Source organism: Gopherus flavomarginatus, chromosome 2, assembly GCF_025201925.1.
Source record: "Gopherus flavomarginatus isolate rGopFla2 chromosome 2, rGopFla2.mat.asm, whole genome shotgun sequence".
In the NCBI taxonomy this organism is placed as follows: Eukaryota; Metazoa; Chordata; order Testudines; family Testudinidae; genus Gopherus; species Gopherus flavomarginatus.
The window spans coordinates 268,608,471-268,629,145 of record NC_066618.1 but is presented as its reverse complement, the minus strand read 5'-3'; the positions used below and the strand labels follow the sequence as shown (position 1 = coordinate 268,629,145).

Below are 20,675 nucleotides of genomic sequence, written 5' to 3'. Positions count from 1 at the left end.
GGATGCAATTACTTTGTTAGTTGTAACTTAAATTTTACTTCCTAAATCATCCTGCAGTCATGGTGCCTAATGGTGAACAATGGATTAAATTAATTCAGAATGTGAGTGAGTTAGTTTAAAACGTCTGTCTTTATTTAGCAGAGGAGCTGAATACTAGTGATTTAGTCCCCCATTTTCTCTTCAGGCCCCACTCCCCACTATAAACTTCATGCAAAGAAACCTGTTTCAATTGATCTGTGTATTTTAAATATCTTGAATCCTTCATTCTATATCTGGAATTCTGTAAACTGTTTAAATAGGGGGAAAGCCTTCAGTGTAAAATGAACAAAATGGAGGTGAGGTTGTAAGATGCTTGAATTAGCCAAAATGATCTTGAAGCTGTTTTAGCTAGAGAGATGCACAAGTTTAAAATTTTTTTTGTGTGAAATGCAAAAGATACAGAGAATATAAATTTGTTTCCTAAATATTAGGTTACTTACTATAATAACTTTATTAGCACTTTCAACTAGTGGGCACTTGTAAAAATGGTAACCTAGAACCCACCTTCAGTCCAGTTCTGCTCTTTATTAGAGCAGAGAGAGCTGTATAATCGTGAATTAATTCAGTTGATCACATCAGGAAAAATACCCCCTTTGAATCTCTAGGCACTTCTATTGAGCAAGGTGTATTGCTGTCATAGTTTAGTTTCATTTCACCTTTATTCTCTGCAGTTACCATTTAAATTATTTGCTCTTGCCATGCATTCAGGAAAGCCATAAAACCGACCTCTTTTGCTAATCTTAATTTTCAAGTTTACGTTTAAAAATATGCTTAATCTTTCACAGTAATCACTCCTTTTACAATGAGCATTTGCAACTGCTGCTGAGGTGTGCCCACTGTGCAGGAATTCTGTGCTTTTGGCTTAAGAAATTATTAAATAAAAATTCAGTTTGAACTTATGGTTTTGTTAGCAAATTTTCTTGTTTGCTTGAATTGTATGCATGTTTTAAGAACACTGAGTTTAACTTACTATGATTTCTTGAGACATTTATTTAGGAGCAACTTGTAAATCGTTTTCTCTTAGAGGCTGCTGAGCCAGATGCCAGCAAAGCTGTAAACTAGAATATTAACTACAAATTTACATCACATTTGAAAATACTCAATGTAAAATGCCTGTGGACAAGGTTAGAAGTGCAATGTGATATAAAGCTTAAAAATGACTTGGACTAATTAGATGTTTTTGGCAGCCGTTCTGCAGTCAGATGCATTTTCTATTATCATAACGCAGTTAATGGAAAATCAAATATAAATGTTGATTTGTAATCATATACATTTCATTTTTTGAAGGAAACTTTTTCTGCATGTTCCTCATTAACGCACACTTTGAAGCTAGTGTTTTAAAGAGAACTTTTTGCATTTAGGAGCAGGCTTCAAAAGAACATATCATTTTGACCTTTAATTTTCAAATGTGACCTTCAAATATATTTAAACAACAAAAAGACAATATCAGATATATTTTGTAAATGTCTCAAATAAAAAGTGTAAGAACAGCATTGAGCCATTAAGTCAAAAAAAAATCTTGTTTTGGACCTTTGGCAGGTAAGCCTACTTTAGATAGACAACACCTGCTCTGAGTAAAACCATCTACAGACAGAATGTATCATCAATCAGGAGACTCCATTGAAAAGCCTGGACCTTACCTGAAGAATGTAAATATTAAGGTGTCATTAAGATACTGGAAAATCTCTCAGAGCTTGTCTTAAAATATTTTTTGACTATTTGGTGTGTTATGTTTAAAAATTGGAAAATGTACAATATTATGTGCCTTAAACCACTTCCTTTGACTACTATTGACACCAGCACTTAAGAGCAGGGTAAGGCTGGATAGTGACAAATTTAAAAAGGTTTTTGTTTCAGTATTTTTGCAAAATCCACCTATTGTATGAATTGCAAAATGCAAATTATAGCTTAAATACTATGCATATGGGAGCTATAGAAAAACCTGAGATAGCTAGCACATGTTAAGAGCACTGGTCCCTTAAAAGAACAGTGTCAAATTGTAGTAGATAAGGTCTGAAGTGTGTTTTGTTTTTTATTTTTAAGCACAGATATCCTGATTTCATTGAAGTGTGGTTGTTTGCTTGCTCTATTAGGACAGTAACTGAGATTCCAAAGAAATAGTCATTCCAAGACTAGAAGAGACCTTATAAGGAAACTTGTATTACAATAAGTACACACAGTTTGCTTGCCATATAAATCATGATTCAGGAAAAGACTTCAGCATGTGCTTAAAGTTAAGTGCTTTCCTGAATCAGGGCCTTATGCAGTACAATCTTTTAAATTCTATTTGTTATTAGATCTTTGCTAAAAAGCGGTTAGAGTGGTGGTACCATTTTTAATAGTTATTTCCAGTCTGCAGAATAGGAGCTATAGTGAGGTTTCATTGCTAAATGTCACTAACTGTTAAACTATGCTACAGTATGTCCATCCAAGTACTTACAAAAAAGAAAAAGTTATTTGTGATGCATTATCCGTGACATTTTATTTTAGTTATTTGCTGACTTGAACTATTTGGTAATCTGCATTGCAGATACCTAGTCAGTGTGAATTGATGATCTGTTCCACAGCAGAAGCTTTTTTTTAAATAATGGATTATATTACAGAGGCCCAAAGTAAGTTACTTAATACACTGCATATTTTACTCTCTTAAGTTTTGTAAACACTGCATGTCAAAAGTGAATGCCATCATGTTTGTCTTTCTTTTGTGCTTAAATTAATATGTTTAGTGTGAGTTCTATTAACTGTCTTGCATAAAAAGTTACTGATTACTCTTTTGGCAATTAAAAGATGAATTGCTTGCAACAGGAAGTGATAAAACAACAAGGAGGGTCCCTGTTCCATAACTTTGTTACCATTCGCTTTTAGGTCAGAAGCATCAGGTAAAAGCAACAGACATTAGCCAAGTCTGGAAACTGATAGAAGCATGAGATTTATAAACCTTCAAAATGAGTCAAGCTCCAGCAGGAAATGCAGGGGGTTTATTGGAAAGCCACAGGAAACACCAGCTGTAGGAATTATGGCTGGTCAAAACAGCGCCTGTTCCATTAAATAAAATGACACACATCCCCACTGGTGTTTTTCCTTGAAGAATGAGAAATTGCAAGAAATCTGGGCATAAAGTGTATCATCCTCATGAGGGTGATGTAATTGTCACAAATCTTCTATATCAGAAACCCTCTGAAGTTCAGGAACAAGTGTCATGACACAGCACATCAAAGTGAACTGCCAGCTGTGTGGTGCTTTATTGCTAATTGAGTTAATGTGAAACACTTCCCTGAACCAATTATCTAAACTGTATTTAAATCCAGGCAGCCTTCAAGAAAAGGAAAAGCAGCTCAGATGGTCTCTTTATAGTGTTAGTTGCCGTTTTATGTTGTGGTGAGATTGCTTAGGCGCCTAATCTTATTTAATACCTTTGGTTTCTGGAATATATAGTCATGATATAATAAAATTTTGTAACTGTTCATCAACATTGAACCTTTTCCATTTATGAAATGACATTTGGATGACTAAGCGTGTGAAATGTAAAATTAGATTTTGAATAGTATATTAAATTATTTAATATAGCACGTATCATTCTCGGGTTCTAAAGCATCAAACTTAGGGGCTTTCAACTTACAGTGAATGTGATAGCAGTAATTGTAGCATTTCAGTAAGTGTTGAGTTGGTTGTATGGGGCAGTCTGCTATAAATTTTTCCTGTGTATCTATTTCTAGTCCTGCAACTGAGTGCAACTGACTGTGTCCTGAATGGTATGAGTGAGGGAACCATAAAACAAGAAGGCTTAGCCTTGCATATATCTTAATCGGTTAAAAATCATTATTTTATGTCTTTGAGAAGGCAGGGTTGGTGGTAGGCATTTCTGTATTTTTATTGAACTTACTGTTTAGATTATTTTTGCATCGTGCACACTCTGTCATATGCAGTATTTGATTGCTGTCAACCAGAAACCTCACAAGCCAATCAAGGTTTTCAGATTGTTCAGGTTCACACTCTTGGCTACTGTGTGCTGATCGGCTCCTGAAGAAGAGGCTCTTTTCATTAAGAACATGGCTATAATTTGGTGATTAGTTTTACATACTATGAACCATCTTCTTAGGTGTGTTTGGATCATTCTATGGGACAGAGTTGCCGCAAAACTGATTTAACTGGTAGCAGGTTGCTTATATGCCATAGACTTGCTGTAGCTCCTACACTACCCCTCCCCTGCAACTGGCATAACAATAAGGCCAGAACATCCCTAGTCTATAGCAGTCCCCAGCTGCTAAGAAGGCTCTTTGGGGCCATAGGCAGCTGGTGCAAATTCAGCCTTTGATCTGTTCTAACTTTTGTGCCATTGAGAAGAAGATGCATGGCTAAAAGTTTTTTAAAAAAAAAATCTGTTCTAGCATTTCTTAGTTCTACACAATAATATATTCCACACTATTTCATAAATTGGATCCAGTTGGTGTCCGCGTAAAAATAAAAAATCTTAGATAGCATGCCAGTATGCTGAAAATTAATTATCTAGAGACAGACATGTAAAATAGTATAGTTTAATCCATAGGACTGTGCTTGCGTCTGGTTGAGTATATGCCTGCTTAGATTTTGTGTAATTTCTTGTGCATGCTGTAGAAAGTTATGACTACAATCCTATTTCAAAACCTGTGGTATATGAAATTATTTCAAAGTCAAATGAAAACGTGCTTCCCAAAACACACACTTTAGCACATGATAAACGTTTTAGCTAATTTGCACCTTCTTGTTGTTACTGAAATTATCAGCTTACCTGATCACTATTAAGTGACTCACGGTGCTTGACATGACAAGTATTACACTGTAACATGAGAGGTGATAATTTTTTCTGTCTTTTGAGAGCAGTTTTTTTTTTCCCTTTCATCAGTATGCTGGCAGATAAACTAAATATGACCCCTGAAGAAGCTGAACGATGGATTGTCAATCTAATTCGAAATGCAAGACTGGATGCCAAGTTAGATTCAAAATTGGTAAGTTTTGTACTTCATTGTGTAGAAGAGTCCAGCTTGGTTTGTTTAATCCTAATTTTCTTCCTTACTAGTTACTAGCAGTATTTGTAATACTAATATATCTTCACATATTTTTTATTCTGTTGATTCTGAAGTATAGTGTTCTTCCTTTACCCCATTTTGGCACTGCACAGATAGCTGTTGTTGTAATAGGTATAAAGGTCATTAATACTATTTTGACAGCAGAAGTTAAGCCTGTCTGTCATGGTATGGTTAAAGTTACATAGTTTCAGTTGTAAATCATACTTTTTTTGGTAATCTTAGATACAAGCCTCTGTGGGTATAATATTGTTTAATCCTTTACAGTTAATTGGACTATGAGTGAAATTTTAAAATAGTTATTAAGTGAAGTGAGGTCCTGCACTTAATGATGTTTCTCTGTTTATCTGTTGTAATGTGATAATTTGTGTAAAACATATCTGATCAGTTCCAGAATTTGATATCAATGGGTATCAAGCCCTTTTGATTTTTTGGTAAAAACAGGAAAAGCTGATTTCCGCTCAAGTCAGTCTGATAGACTCATTTGTCTTTGATGTCACAATCCCACTAAGAAGCTTCTGGATGCTGAGTGATTTTGAAAATCTGGCCATTCTTTGGGTGCCTAAGTGGGAGCTGAGGTCTTTTGATAATCCGGTCACAATTATGATGGGTGCTGAGGATTTGAAAAGCTGGCCCAGAGCTCTTTTTGTCTACCTCCTTATTTCCTTCTATTTTGGCGACTCCTTGCAAACCCTTCTCTCCATGGAAGGGACGCACTCTCCATTTCTCCCTCCCTACATACATCTACTCCCATGCCAGCAGCTCTGAAATAGAGGGGGATGGGTGAGAGTGGGACAAAAGAGCTTGTGGGTAGAATGGAATGGTGTAAGTAGTATCTGATGTGTGCAATGAACTTGGCCTACATAAGCAGTGAATTGTACAACTCTCTAGTGTAAGTATACGAGAACAAAAAAATGATTTAGACAATTGTATGAAGACTGCTTTGGATCTGAGGAATACTTTCCACTTGAACATTTATGCGTTGGGGCAGAGTTAGTTGTGTACAACCTTAATTTTGGCATTTCTTATCACTTTGGAGTGGTTAAATGTTTTTGCATATTTGGTAAATTAAAGTATGATCCCTCATGAGCTGTTTTTTTCCATTTAATTTCTAGGGCCATGTAGTTATGGGTAACAATGCGGTCTCACCCTACCAACAAGTGATAGAAAAGACCAAAAGCCTGTCTTTCCGGAGTCAGATGCTGGCTATGAACACTGAGAAAAAATTGAACCAAAGCAGTAGGGCTGAGGTAAGTATCAGTTGCATGTGTCTGTATTTCCATACCCTCATTTAACTTGGAGAGAAGACTACAGACTTTTGTTATTGCTACTAAACACACACTGTATAATCTTTGCTTCTCACTCCCTCCGGGACATTTTTAACTGCTCTGTGGCACTGGAATTAAATTCAAAAGAATTTATTTTGTTGCCATGAGTTTACAAGTGGGCAATAGTTCCTGCTTTCTTTCATCTCTTCTATCCCTACTTTATTCTTCTAGCTCTTCCTTTCACCCCTCACATAATTCCATATCCCTCTTTCCATTCTCTGTTTTGGTTCTCGTCCTCATTTAACAGCGCCCTCTTGTACTTTATAGGGGAATAGGCAATTCATTAAATTGATTCCTGAAGTGGCATTACAGAAGCATCTATCTAACATGGGTGCATTTATGCTAACTTAAATAGCAAGGTCATCCTGGTTGTGTGATACTATTTGCTACCATACTGGAGATGCCAATTCTTTAGTAACTCCTGCTTTTGCTTGGTGGACACTTTAGTCACTCAAGGTATGTCTACACTACAATTAAAAATCCACGGCTGGCCCATGCTAGCTGACTCGGGCTCAGGCTAGGGATCTGCTTATTTGCGGTATAGAAGTCCAGACTCGGGTTGGAGCCTGTGCTCTAGGATCTTACAAGGTGGGAGGGAAAGTCAGCTGTTGAAGGCCAGCCACAGGTGTCAGACTGCAGTTTATAGACATACCCTAAATTGATATGGTTGGAATACAAATCTCGCTTAATCTGTGGGCAACCATGCACCTGAAGAAAAAATGAGACTGACGTTAAAACGTGGAAATTGTAGCGGGTGCCTAACATCCACCGGCAGCCAGCTTTCTTCCCATTCTCCCCTCCCTGCCTCCTGCCAGTGGCTCCGCCGATCAACTCCTCCTCCCTTCCAGCACCTCCCAGCCACTGCAGTCAGTTGGCAGGTGTGAGGCCTTGGAGGAAGGGGTGGTGTAAAGGTGAGGCCTGGGACTGAGTGGGGGGTTACAATCATAGAATATCAGGGTTGGAAAGGACCTCAACAGGTCATCTAGTCCAGTGCTCTGCTCAAAGCAGGACCAATCCCCAACCAAATCATCCTAGCCAAGGCTTTGTCAAGCCTGACTTCAAAAGCCTCTAAGGAAGGAGATTTTACTACCTCCCTAGGTAACCCATTCCAGTGCTTCACCACTCTCCTAGTGAAAAAGTTTTTCCTAATATCCAACCTATCCCTCCTTCTCCCCACTGCAGCTTGAGACCAATACTCCTTGTTCTTTCATCTGCTACCTTTCCCCTCATGTTATTCTACCAAAGGATCCTGCCCATCAATTTCCTGAGGGAGTCAGTCTGCTTTTCTGAAGTCCAGGGTCCATATTCTGCTGCTCTCCTATCTTCCTTGTGTCAGGATCCTTGACCATCTCATGGTCACTGCCCACCAGGTTCCCATCCACTTTTGCTTCCACTACTAATTCTTCCCGGTTTGTAAGCAGCAGGTCAAGAAGAGTTCTGCCCCTAGTTGGTTCCTCCAGCACTTGCACCAGGAAATTGTCCCCTACGTTTTCCAAAAACTTCCTTGAGCATCCCTGGGGAAAGGAGGAAGCCAGTGTCTGTGCTCCCAAGCCTCTTATGTTGATGGAAGAGAGAAAAGCAGAAGACTCGATGAGGTCCACCAGGGATCATGCTATATTGATTTTAGTTTACTTAGGATGTTCCTACATGATATGGTTATGTTCTGGAGAAAACCCATAGATAAACAGATTTTTGTAAAATTCCTACTAAAACTAAAAAAAATACAAAATATTTAAATTTTAATTGGCATTTGTCACTAAGGCTGAAAGTATACTGAAGGGACCATTCTGACAAACTAAGGTACATTTGTTTAATAATGTAGAAAATCGTGTAAAGGTAAAGTAACACAATTTTGTAAATAGTGCCAAATTATTTGGTATTTTAAGACACTTCAGGACTGTTCAAAAACACTTTCCATTTCCTGCCTTTCTGAGCCAAGGAAAAATCTTTGGCAATGTAACTTTGTTAATAGAACAAGAATGTCACAACAGGTTTACTTCAACTCTTAAAATATTGTATGGAGAAGTGAATCACTATTAAATACTGTGATGCTGATAAATGTTTAAGCAGTTCATTTATCCATGTATTATGACTTGACGACTAATTATTAAACTGATTCCTGTTCGGTGGTATTTACAGAAGCAGCCATCTAACTTTATGAATAGGTTATTTTTAAAAGTTATTACAAATAACAACATAGTATATGTTGTTCACATTTCAGTGGCTCATGTAAACAAACGGCTTTCTCTTTCCCTGCTGATTCTTAATTTTTTTTTTATATATTTTTAGGCACCTAACTGGGCTACTCAAGACTCTGGCTTCTACTGAAACAGTTCTGAGGGGGGATATGAAATTTTCATTTGAGTGGAGAAGATAAATATATTATGTACCTTTTCTCAAAGAGCTAATTCTGGGAATTTGCAATACATAATGAGTTGAATAAAATTGAGTACTTTTGACTGTCTTTGTAGCTTTATAATTTGAGTAGTTACATATTTAAAAAAATTGCTGCAAGATCAAATTTGCTACAATATAGTTCAGTTCTCTAGATTTTTAAATTAAAATTTAAATGTTGACTACCTTAGGCTTCAAGTTCCACTTGGTATAAGATCAAATATATTTTTGCATCCATCTTTGTTTGGAAACATGGGAATTCTATTTCTAGTTATTTATTTCTTTGTATATTGCAAATGGTCACATCAGCAGATAGAACTATGGATTATGAGTCCAAGACAAGAGAATGTTAAAAGCACGTTCCTGAATGGTACAAACTGTTGGACAACTCTAGAGTATGTTGCCTATATTCCATACCTGCCATGACACCTTTCGGTAGAATGTCAACTGAGGTTTAGTATTATATAGGAAGGTACAGTGAAACTTACGGAGGATTATGGAACTGGATTTGAGTTAAATTTAGTAATACTTCTAAGAGTAATTAAAAGCTAGAATATCAGCCCTCTTCTGCCTTCTAGAATAAAAGCAGCATTGTTCTATAATTCTACCTACCTGGAAGGAGGAGGGAAGACTACTATCATACTTCCCAATGTAAACATAAAACTCTACCCACTTTGCTCTGTCGTCTTACTTCCTGAGTATGTGATGTGCTGAATCCTGTACATTTGCTGTAGCTTCTACTATGAAGAAAGAACAGAATCTTTCAGCTCTGAAGAGGGAGAGTAAGCACCACTTGAAGCAAATAATACGTTTTCTGTCTCCTCACCTATTGTCCCTCTTCATAGCAATACCAGTTTGGCCTCTTGGTGTGTGTGAGGGGAAGGGAGCTATTATCTCTTGGAATGCTTTTATAGCTGCCTCAGCTTAGAGTCATCTTCTGTTTTCTTCTGCTCTACCCTTCTTCTCTGCGTTGGATATGATTTTCATACTTTCAGCTTTCCATATGCATGGCTTGACTATCTAGATTTCTTTATATGCTTGTGAATAGTATCAGTCTTAGATCATGTAAATGCAAAATGATCTATGTTAGAGCTGTGCAAATATAGATAAGTTCATTGGCCATTCTAAAAAAATGAAAAAAAATGTTTTGGGTCAAATTGAATTTTTTTTAATTTTGATGAATTAAAAAAATTATTTCAGATTGAACAGAAATTTCAAAACAAAACATTTCATTTTGGTTTCAAGCATTTTTTCAAATATTTTTGAATTGTTAAAACTGAAGGCAATTTCTCAAACAATTTGTTTTGAAATAAATATATTTCATTTCAAATATGCCAAAGTATTTGGATGTTTTCTGAAAATTTCTAGTTTTGGGGCAAAACAATTTGGCAAAACTTATATTCATAAAACATTTTAGTATTGCCAGATATGTTTTTACGCTCCTCTACCTCAATTTCCAGAATTTTTGATGTGTTGCTAATCTCATCCATGTTTTTGAACTCATTTATCCCTTGGAATTGTCTCTGGAGGTCATGACCATAGAAGGGAAAGTCTGGGACCTGCCCATTGAGAGCATCAAATATCAAAATCATAAATTGACTCATTCAGAGAGTAGCTAGTGAGCAAAGCAAAGTGATATACTCATTAGTAAGGCTGCAATTTAGTCATGGGTATTTTTATTAAAAGTCACGGGTAATAAACAAAAATTAATGGCCTGTGACCTGTCCATGACTTGTACTATAAATATCCCTGACTAAATCTTAGTTCCTCGGCGGTGAGGGGCAAGGGTCGCCACCTGGGTCCCTATTGGTGCTGCTCAAGCGACAGTGTGGTCAGCTGCACCAGAGGTCACGGAATCTGTGACCTCTGTGAAAGACTTTGAGCCATCTCATTAGCCTATGCTTGCTGCATGGACCCTCTACTTCAGTGGTGGGCAACCTGCAGCTCATCAGGGTAATCTGATTGCAGACTGCGAGACATTTTGCTGATATTGACTGCAGGCACGCTTCCTCCATAGCTCCCAGTGGCTGCGGTTTGCCATTCCCGGCCAATGGAAGCTGTGGGCTGCAAGGACATGCTGGCTGCTGCTTCTCACAGCCCGTGTTGGCTGGGAACGGTGAACCGTGGCCACTGGGAGCTGCGGGGGGGCCGTGCCTGCGGACGGTCAACATCAGTAAAATGTCTCGCAGCTTGCAATCAGATTACCCTGATCAGCTGCATGTGGCCCACTGTCTGCAGGTTGCCCACCACTGATCTACTTAGTTCCTGCTCTTTCCCCAATTGCCAGTCTTACCTCCTGCTTGTATAATAAGGCTGTTCTTTGCTTCTGATCCCTTTCTTGCTAGTCATATGTACATCTGCCTAAAGCAGACCTTTTCAGGAGACACCTCTTCTACCCAAATCCATTGCTGCCGTATTCTACCTGTAAGCTTAGTGGAAATTTCAGATGGCTGAAGAGTAAACAGTTGAACATCCTGTCTTCATTAGGAATCAAATATTGGTAGTTGAAACCAGTGTTTGTGTGCATAATTTCTGTTCTTTATTGTTTTTTGATGAGATGTAAACATTTTTCTCTGGGGCCTATTCCTGATTTTTTCTTCAGTAATGGACACGGGGTTGTCCCTTTTCTGATGATGCCTGAGGAAGTGAAAGACATGGAGATCTCTACAAATTTAACTAAAATGTGCTTAATGTAATCCAAGCAAATAGTGTGGTTCTGTCACCTTCTGGTGACTAGATCACATAAAGAAGCTTGTCTGCTGCAACTGTTGAGCTTTAGCTCAGGCAGCAGAGTCACCTGCTTTTCAATCTAGATGTCATGCATGGTTTCAATCCCTGCTGCCACTATGTGATCCAGGAATGATGGTTACAAGTGGGACCTATATGCCCTGGGAGGGTTGGCTGCAGCAGACATTTAATCAGGACTTCTGGAAGTAAAAGTATGAGCTTATAGTTCCTGAGCTAAAAAAATAGGTTCAGTAGCTCAGGGTTACCACAGACACAAGTCGCTTTAGGTGGACTGTCAACTAAAAGAAGGGATAGAGAGCCATACTACCTGGGTTATATTAGTATACAGCCTTCTCCCCTGCCTTTGTGATCACATCATTTGGAACATTTAAAAATATCTTCTTGATGAACCAAAGTAATCTGCTTTACTGAGACACAAGAGGAGGCACGAGTGAAAACAGGAAGATAGAGGAATAAGAATGTGATCTGGGAGAGGTATCTTCTACAGAGTCTATCGCAGAGTTTTAGAAGCCATGGACCCTGGAGGAGTGGGATAAAGACAGGGTCTTGAAGTCCCATATAGTATTTCACTATGAAAACACCTTATATATAAGAATCTCAAAGCACATGTTGCTAGTCATATTCTTGTCAGATCATATTGTTCTGCAGAAGAGGAGACAATATATGTATACATACTTTTATTGCAGTAATACAGTATTAAAATAACTGTATAGGTGAATAGACACCTTATTAAACTGATTACTGATGTGGCCTTACAGAAGCAGCCCATGTAACAGGAAAGGGTGAATTTATGCCAACCTAAGTATATTCACATGCTGAGCTAGAAAAGTTGTTCTGGTCACATGATATCAATACCATACTAGAGATGCTGATTCTTGAGTAATTCTTGCTCTTGTTTAGAGCACGTCCGTAGTTGCTAAGTTGATAGGGCTGGGATACAAACCTCCACTGAACTGCTAGTACACCTGCGCCTAGAGAGAAAATTGGCAAACTTGTATCTGGTGCTCACAGACGATACCAAAGATGCAGAGGGAAAAATCATTCCGATCTTAGTAGATAAAAAAAGAAATAAATCAATATCTAGTAGGTGGTTTTTGTAAGAAAAGTTCTCAATTTACATATGACAATTTTAAAGCTGTGGTGTGTGTAGTTTGGAATTTGTGTGAGTGAGCATGTATGAGTGGGAGGAGAGGTGATTTCTTCAGGCCTTGTTACTCCTACTAGTAATAAGCTTGTGTCAATGACCTTGGTACAGAACAAAGACCAGGGGTAGGCAGCCTATGGCACGAGTGCCAAAGGCAGCACGCAAGCTGATTTTCAGTGGCACTCACACTGCCTGGGTCCTGACCATCGGTCTGGGGGGTTCTGCATTTTAATTTAATTTTAAATTAAGTTTCTTAAACATTTTTAAAACATTATTTACTTTACATACAACAATAGTTTAGTTATATATTATAGACTTATAGAAAGAGACCTTCTAAAAACATTAAAATGTATTACCAGCACACGAAACCTTAAATTGGAGTGGATAAAGGAAGACTCTGCACACCACTTCTGAAAGGTTGCCAATTGCTGACAAAGACTATTCAATAGGGCACCTAATCATGCAAGCAGTTTCTCACAGGCACAAAAGTTCACCTATGCAGAACTGCTTATAAAATTCAGGCCTATGATAAAATCAGAGCCTGATCCCACACGTCTTAGGGTATGTCTACACTCCAAAATTAAGTTGATTTTATAGAAATTGATTTTTAGAAAACGATTTTATACAGTCAATTGCGTATGTCAACTCTAAGTGCATTAATTCGGCAGAGTGCATCCTCACTACTGTGGCTAGCATTGACATATGGAGCGGTGCATTGTGGGTAGCTATTCCGCAGTTCTCACTGTCTTCGCTGCCCATTGGAATTCTGGGTTAAGCTCCCAATGCCTGATAGGGCAAAAACATTGTCGTGGGTGGTTTTGGGTACATGTGGTCAGTTGTCCCTCCCTCCGTGAAAGCAGTGGCAGACAATCATTTTGTGCCAGACGCCAGGGTGATTAGAAGAGCACAGAAAGGCACACTGCACATCAGAGAGGCTTTGAAAACCAGTTTCATGACTGGCCAGGCTATGGTGTGACAGTTGTGTCTGTTTCTCCTTGATGCAAACCCGCCCCCTTGTTGATTTTAATTCCCTGTAAACCAACCTTTGAAATAAAGTAACTATTGTTTTGAAACCATGCATTCATTCTTTATTAATTAAAAAAATGAGATGACAGAGCAGTCTGGGTGGGGGAGGAGGGAAGAACAAGGTCACATTGCTTATTGTAGCCACACTAAATATCAAACTCTTTGAATGACAGCCTTCTATTACTTGAGCCATCCTCTGGAGTGGAGTGGCTGGGTGCCCGGACCGCTGCCCCCCCTCCCCACATACACACACACACGCGTTCTTGGGTGCCTCGGGAGGAGGCTATGGAACATGGGGAGAAGGGTAGGCGGTTATACAGTGGATGCAGCAAGGGGCTGTGCTCTTGCTGGCTTTTCTGCAGCTCCAACAGACGCTTCATCATGTCCGTTTGCTCCCCCATTAGCCTCAGCATTGCATCCTGCCTCCGCTCTTTGCACTCAATTCTTTCTTGACCTCTGCCACTGAGTGCCTCCATGCATTCAGTTGTGCCCTATCAGTGTGGGAGGACTGCATGATCTCAGAAAACATGTTATCACAAGTGTGGTTTTTTTTCACCTTCTAATCTAATAACCTCAGGGACGGAGATGGTAGCGGGAGAGTTGGGGGACTGCATTGTCACCTGTGCTGCTGAGTTCGCCACTCTGACCAAACAGGAAATGAAATTCAAAAGTTCCTGGGGCTTTTACTGTGTACCTGGCTAATGCATCGGTGTTCACAGTGCTGTCTAGAGCGGTCAGTATAGGATAGCTCCTGGAGGCCAATACCATTGATTTGCGTATGCACTACCCCAAATTTGACCCAGCAAAGTTGATTTTAGCGCCACTCCCTTCACCGGGGAGGAGTACAGAAGTCGATTTTAAGAGCCCTTTAGGTCAACAGAATGGGGTTGGTTGAGTGGACGCATTCATTTTTAAATTGACCTAATGCAGCTAAATTCAACCTAACCCCGTAGTGTAGACCAGGGCTTATGAGTGGAGTAAGGCTTTGCAGGATTGGGTTCTCCATTCTTATTTTTTCCTGTATCCCATTGTTTCTTGTGGTTTTAAGTTTTCCCTCGAAAAATTAAAACTAAGCCACTGCTTCATTCGTGATTGTATAATTAATGCATTTTTAAACTAGAGATTAATTTGGATTTTTTTGTAAGCATCAGGGAAATGGCCAACATTTTTCTTCCTAGCAGAAGAAAACTGCTCATCTCTAAAAATATTCTCCCTATTATGATGACCTTTGTGAACAGTTTTGTTGTTCCATCTCATAAAAAAAATCTTGTGTTGGAGATATTGTCTGGCTATATTTAGAGGACAGGAGACGATGTGGTTTTAATCAGGCCACAACATTATTATTAGATGTCTGGGACTACTCGCCTGATAAGAGTACAGTGCAGATAACCCTATGTTCCTTCAATAGCTACTTGGGGGGCTTCCACCAGCTCCTCTTTTTTCCATCCAGGACCTCCTGCCAACCCATTGCTGGGACCTTACCATCCCTCCACCCCCCTCATACAAGGGTTACAGTGGGTTATAAGAGAGTGGCGTGGGCTCCCTGCTGTACTATTCATAAGAGCTCTGAAACCCGCAGCCCCTTTTTTGTTCCTTTAACCAGTACCTTCTTTTTAAGACCCTTACCAAGCCATTTATCTGGTCACTGTATCCCTTCCTTATGGAGTACCTGCAGTGGACATCCGCTCCATGTTTATGTAATGATTTGCGAGGTAGAATCTACTTCCCTTCACGTCTCATGCTAACAAAGCCTCCCCCCGCCACTGTGGGGAAGGTGAAAAAAAATTTCTCACACACACACACGCCCCCAAGGCCAATCTGATGGTGAGGGAAATATTCCTTCCCAGCTCCCCTAAAAGGGGGTGGCTAGTGCAATGCCCACAGCTGGCCTTGACCAAACTTGGTATTTTGCTATCTAAAGCTCAGGGGGTCGGTGCTGCCTCCCCCGCTTCATGGAAAAAGGGCTTCTGCTGCCCAAGCTTGCCACTTTTCAATCTTCCTGTCCCAGGGGATGAGTCAGCATTGCCCAACTGAATCATTTCCCCTTTTGGTGTCAAGTATCAGAGGGGTTAGCCATGTTAGTCTGGATCTGTAAAAGCAGCAGATAATCCTGTGGCACCTTATAGACTAACAGAAGTTTTGGAGCATGAGCTTCCGTGGGTAAATACCCACTTCATCAGATGCATGTAGTGGAAATTTCCAGGGGCAGGTATATATATATGCAAGCAAGCTAGAGATAATGAGGTTAGTTCAATCAGGGAGGATGAGGCCCTGTTCTAGCAGTTGAGGTGTGAAACCCAAGGAAGGAGAAACTGGTTCTGTAGCTGGCAAGCCATTCGCAGTCTTTGTTCAATCCTGAGCTGATGGTGTCAAATTTGCAGATGAATTGAAGCTCAGCAGTTTCTCTTTGAAGTCTGGTCCTGAAGTTTTTTGCTGCAGGATGGCCACCTTAAGGTCTGCTATAGTGTGGCCAGGGAGGTTGATGTGTTCTCCTACAGGTTTTTGTATATTGCCATTCCTAATATCTGATTTGTGTCCATTTATCCTTTTCCATAGAGACTGTCCAGTTTGGCCGATGTACATAGCAGAGGGGCATTGCTGGCATATGATGACATATATTACATTGGTGGATGTGCAGGTGAATGAACCGGTGATGGTGTGGCTGATCTGGTTAGGTCCTGTGATGGTGTCGCTGGTGTAGATATGTGGGCAGAGTTGCCATTGAGGTTTGGTTCCTGAGCTAGAGTTGCTATGGTGCAGTGTGCAGTTACTGGTGAGAATATGTTTCAGGTTGGCAGGTTGTCTGTGGGAGAGGACTGGCCTGCCACCCAAGGCCTGTGAAAGTGTGGGGTCATTGTCCAGGATAGGTTGTAGATCCCTGATGATGCGTTGGAGGGGTTTTTAGCTGGGGACTGTATGTGATGGCCAGTGGAGACCTGTTGGTTTCTTTCTTGGGTTTTTCTTGCAGTAGGAGGCTTCTGGGTACACGTCTGGCTCCGTTGATCTGTTTCCTTATTTCCTCATGCGGGTATTGTTGTTTTGAGAATGCTTAGTGGAGATTTTGTAGGTGTTGGTCTCTGTCTGAGGGGTTAGAGCAGATGCGGTTGTACCTCAATGCTTCGCTATAGACAATGGATTGTGTGATCTACCTGGGATGGAAGCTGGAGGCATGAAGGTAGGCACAGCGGTCGGTAGGTCTTCAGTATAGGGTGGTGTTAATGTGACCATCACTTATTGCACCGTGGTGTCTAGGAAGTGGACCTCCTGTGTAGATTAGTCCAGGCTGAGTTTGATGGTGGGGTGAAAGCTGTTGAAATCGTGGTGGAATTTTTCTCTACTCAGACCGTATGCCACTAGCATTCCCAGCTATCTCCGTGACACCACTGATTTCCTGAGGAAACTACAATGCATTGGTGACCTTCCAGAAAACACCATCCTAGCCACCATGGATGTAGAGGCTCTTTACACAAACATCCCACACACAGATGGAATACAAGCGGTCAGGAACAGTATCCCTGATGATTCCACAGCACAACTGGCTGCTGAGCTCTGTGCCGTTATCCTCACACACAACTATTTCAAATTTGATGACAATATATATCTCCAAATCAGTGGCACCGCTATGGGCACCCACATGGCCCCACAATATGCCAATATTTTTATGGCCAACCTGGAACAAAGCTTCCTCAGCTCTCGTCCACTCACGCCCCTGCTCTACCTACGCTACATTGATGACATCTTCATCATCTGGACCCATGGGAAGGAGACTGGAAAAATTCCACCACGATTTCAACAGCTTCCACCCCACCATCAACCTCAGCCTGGACCAATCTACACGGGAGGTCCACTTCCTAGACACCAAGGTGCAAATAAGTGATGGTCACATTAACACCACCCTATACCGAAAACCTACCAACTGCTATACCTACCTTCATGCCTCCAGCTTCCATCCCGGGTACATCACATGATCCATTGTCTACAGCCAAGCATTGAGGTACAACCGCATCTGCTCTAACCCCTCAGACAGAGACCAACACCTACAAAATCTCCACCAAGCATTCTCAAAACTACAATACCCGCACGAGGAAATAAGGAAACAGATCAACAGAGCCAGATGTGTACCCAGAAGCCTCCTACTGCAAGACAAACCCAAGAAAGAAACCAACAGGACTCCACTGGCCATCACATACAGTCCCCAGCTAAAAACCCCTCCAACGCATCATCAGGGATCTACAACCCATCCTGGACAATGACCCCACACTTTCACAGGCCTTGGGTGGCAGGCCAGTCCTTGCTCACAGACAACCTGCCAACCTGAAACATATTCTCACCAGTAACTGCACACTGCACCATAGAAACTCTAGCTCAGGAACCAAACCTCGATGGCAACTCTGCCCACATATCTACACCAGCGACACCATCACAGGCCCTAACCAGATCAGCCACACCATCACCGGTTCATTCACCTGCACGTCCACCAATGTAATATATGCCAGCAATGCCCCTCTATGTACATCGGCCAAACTGGACAGTCTCTATGGAAAAGGATAAATGGACACAAATCAGATATTAGGAATGGCAATATACAAAAAACCTGTAGGAGAACACTTCAACCTCCCTGGCCACACTATAGCAGACCTTAAGGTGGCCCTCCTGCAGCAAAAAAAACTTCAGGACCAGACTTTAAAGAGAAACTGCTGAGCTTCAATTCATCTGCAAATTTGACACCATCAGCTCAGGATTAAACAAAGACTGTGAATGGCTTGCCAACTACAGAACCAGTTTCTCTTCCCTTGGTTTTCACACCTCAACTGCTGGAACAAGCTTGCCTGCATATATATACCTGCCCCTGGAAATTTCCACTACATGCATCTGACGAAGTGGGTATTCACCCACGAAAGCTCATGCTCCAAAACTTCTGTTAGTCTATAAGATACCACAGGATTCTTTGCTGCTTTTACATTTCCCCTTTTGCAACAGCTTCTGACTTCTTACTCCCCTACACTGTTCAGTCTTCCCCATTAAGCTGAACAGTGCTCCCTCTCCCTCCCCACTTAAAAGTGTGATGCAGTCATTCTCCTGTAAATAGTTCCCTTTCTTTATCCCATGATCTTTAACGAGGTGCATATCAGCACAAGAACTGAGGCTGCAATGCTGCTTGTCAAATTCTTTATCCGTTGTCTCTAGTATTGAGTGCGACATCAGCTGTGTGAACTACTTTGAGACCTTAAAGTTTTCTTTCATGCGTCAAGTTTAAAGGAAAAAAGTTTTGGAAAACTACAAAAATGTTTATGTAAAAATGAGCTAAGGGTGGTCAAGAATGCCTGTGCCTATTTCCTCCCACTGATCAGAGGGGGACACATGAAAATCCTAACAGAAAATGTTGCCTGTATCTGCTACATAAATAAACAGCCTTCCCGCCTCTGTGAAAGCGATGAGACTGTGGAACTGGTGTATCTCCCACAATATCAGACTCTCAGCAGCCTACTTCCTGAATACACAACTAGATCACAGACAGTCTCAGTTGCAAATTCCTGCATGACCATGAATGGGAGCTAGATCCAGTAGTACTTCACAATCTATTCAGGCAGTGGGGAACACCAACCACAGACTTGTTGGCCACATACCTGAACAAGAAATATCCACACTGCTGCTCTGGAGTGGAGATAGGACATCACTCCCTAAGAAATGCTCTCCTCCCCCGCGGGGATGGGGACCTCTTTTATACCTCTCCTTTCCCCCTCCTATTGAAGGTCCTACTGAAGACAAAAAGAGATGGCACACATCATTCTGATCGCTCCAACATGGCCAAGACAGACCTGGTACCCTTACCTATCGCAACTTACCATGTGCCCACCGAGCTCTCTCCTGGTCACTCCTCATCTTCTCTCACAGAACAGAGGACATACCTTACATCCCAGTCTGGTGATTCTCTGCCTTAAGGCATGGTACCTTCTTGGTTCCAACATCTAGAGAGCTCCTGTTCAACGGAGGTGCAAGAGGTATTATTCTACAGCAGAAATTCCTCAACCTGGCATACTTACCTGCAAAAATGGTCCAGATTTTGGATTTGGTGTAAGTCCTAACAAATCTCCCCAACATCTGTGACTCTTCCACACATCCTACACTATACATTGACACTAAAATGATCAGGGTTGTCCATAAGTTCTCCTAGAGTCCACCTAGTGGCTATAACAGCCTTTCACCATCCAATGGAATGGTACTTAGTGCTGTCACACCCCATCAGCAAAAAGTTCCTCATGGAACCAAAATTATGAGACACATAGATGAAAATAATTTGTTGGGGAAGAGTCAAAATGGTTTTTGTAAAGGGAAATCATGCCTCACCAATCTACTAGAATTCTTTGAGGGGCTCAACAAGCATATGGGCAAGACGCATCCAGTTAATATAGGGTACTTAAATTTTCAGAAAGCCTTTGACAAGGTCCCTCACCAAAGGCTCTTAATCAAAGTAAGCTGTCATGGGATAGAGGAAGGGTCTTCTCATGGATTGGTAACTGTTTAAAAGATAGGAAACAAAGAGTAGGAATAAATGGTCAGTTTTCAGAATGGAGAGATGTAAATATTGTCCCCCAGGGGTCTGTACTGGGACCAGTCCTGTTCAACATATTCATAAATGATTTGGAAAAGGGAGTAAACAGGTGGTAACATTTTTAGATGATACAAAACTACTCAAGATAATTAAGTCCCAGGCAGACTACAAAGAGCTACAAAAGGATCTCTCAAAACTAGGTGACTGGGCAACAAAACAGCAGATGAAATTCAGTGTTGATAAATGCAAAGTAATGCATATTGGAAAACATAATCCCAACTATACATATAAAATGATGGGGTCTGAATTAGCTGATACCACTCAACAAAGAGATCTTGGAGTCACTATGGATAGTTCTCTGAAAAAATTGACTCAATGTG

The 20,675-nt window shown here is 40.6% G+C and overlaps 1 protein-coding gene across 1 annotated transcript in view; it reads left to right on the top strand.

Annotated features, from left to right (window-relative positions):
- EIF3E (eukaryotic translation initiation factor 3 subunit E) overlaps nucleotides 1–8,894 on the top strand; it is a 61,681-nt gene extending 52,787 nt beyond the window's left edge. Inside the window, exons 11-13 of the mRNA XM_050941050.1 lie at nucleotides 4,922–5,024; nucleotides 6,218–6,352; nucleotides 8,720–8,894. Of these exons, the coding sequence (XP_050797007.1) occupies nucleotides 4,922–5,024; nucleotides 6,218–6,352; nucleotides 8,720–8,758 (277 nt within the window). The 3' untranslated portion in view covers nucleotides 8,759–8,894. The remainder of the gene's footprint in view (nucleotides 1–4,921; nucleotides 5,025–6,217; nucleotides 6,353–8,719) is intronic.
- Nucleotides 8,895–20,675: the final 11,781 nt, after the last annotated feature.